We start from the raw sequence: 967 nt of genomic DNA, 5'->3' as shown, positions 1-967 counted from the left end.
ACACTGATATGTACCTGCGTGCTCCCGATTTGTGCTGAAGAAGTAGAAATCAGTCGTGTTCTGCTACTTGTTCTTCCCCTTGTTGTATGTCCAGCCTCCTTCCTGGTACAGCCAGACCCAGGGAGCTGATTGGGTCACGGTTCTGCACTGACCACATAGATCGCATCCATGGGACCTCAGTGACCCCACTGACCTCACCCATGCGTCCATGTTGGCCCCAACCCCGTGGAACAACCCAACACTGACCAAGAGTTGGTTGACCCACAAACACTGGACACATCCATGGGACCACTTTGACCACATTGACATCGGACCCATCCCCATTTCTCACCTCCCACCCCATCAAACCCACTCCAGTCACAACAACCTCATTTACCCATTGCCTCCTCCTGGTTGGGGCTCACTCCCTTTGTCCACACCAACCCCAAAACCCACACACTGTGCCCCGAAAAAACCCCCACCACCCCACTGACCGCCTTCCGCACAGCATTGGAGGAGAAATAGAAGATGAAGGGGTCGAGCGCGGGGCTGAGGGTGGTGATGAGCAGAGCGTAGGGCCTCCACGTGGGGCTGCGCTGCTGCACAAAGCCCACCACATGCGAGAGGTTGTAGGGTCCAAAGCAGACCCCAAAGATGACCATGGTGGCCACGGCCAGCCCCACGGTGCGGTACTTCTTCTGCAGAGGGATGTGGGGTCGAGTGAGGAGGGCACGGATGGGGCGGATGTAGCAGAACACGGTGATGGCAAAGGGGAGGAGGAAGAGGACGAGGAAGAGCTTGAGGCGTGGCGGGAGAACGAAGCGCAGCTGGGTTGGGGAGAAGTCATCGTAGCAGTGGTAGCCCCAGCGGTGTTTAGTCTCAGAGGTGTTCTGAGAGGTCCATGGGGTGGTGGTGGGGATGTGGGGTGTGTTTGCGTTTGTGCAGGCAGAGAATTGGAGGGCAGAGATGTTGAGGTCGGACTTGGGGC

At 57.6% G+C, this 967-nt stretch overlaps 1 protein-coding gene across 1 annotated transcript; it reads right to left on the bottom strand.

Moving 5' to 3' along the window:
* Positions 1-2: 2 nt before the first annotated feature.
* Positions 3-962, bottom strand: LOC104916729 (free fatty acid receptor 2-like; the record flags this gene model as incomplete). The annotated part of the gene is given in 3 exon segments (XM_010727743.3): positions 3-407; positions 410-451; positions 453-962. Coding segments are annotated over 3 exon segments (591 nt in total), but the record flags the coding sequence as incomplete, so codon positions are not given.
* Positions 963-967: the final 5 nt, after the last annotated feature.

This window comes from Meleagris gallopavo, unplaced genomic scaffold (assembly GCF_000146605.3).
Source record: "Meleagris gallopavo isolate NT-WF06-2002-E0010 breed Aviagen turkey brand Nicholas breeding stock unplaced genomic scaffold, Turkey_5.1 ChrUn_random_7180001936010, whole genome shotgun sequence".
Lineage (NCBI taxonomy): Eukaryota > Metazoa > Chordata > Aves > Galliformes > Phasianidae > Meleagris > Meleagris gallopavo.
Note: the sequence above shows the minus strand (reverse complement) of the source record. Positions and strands in the feature narration are given on the sequence as shown.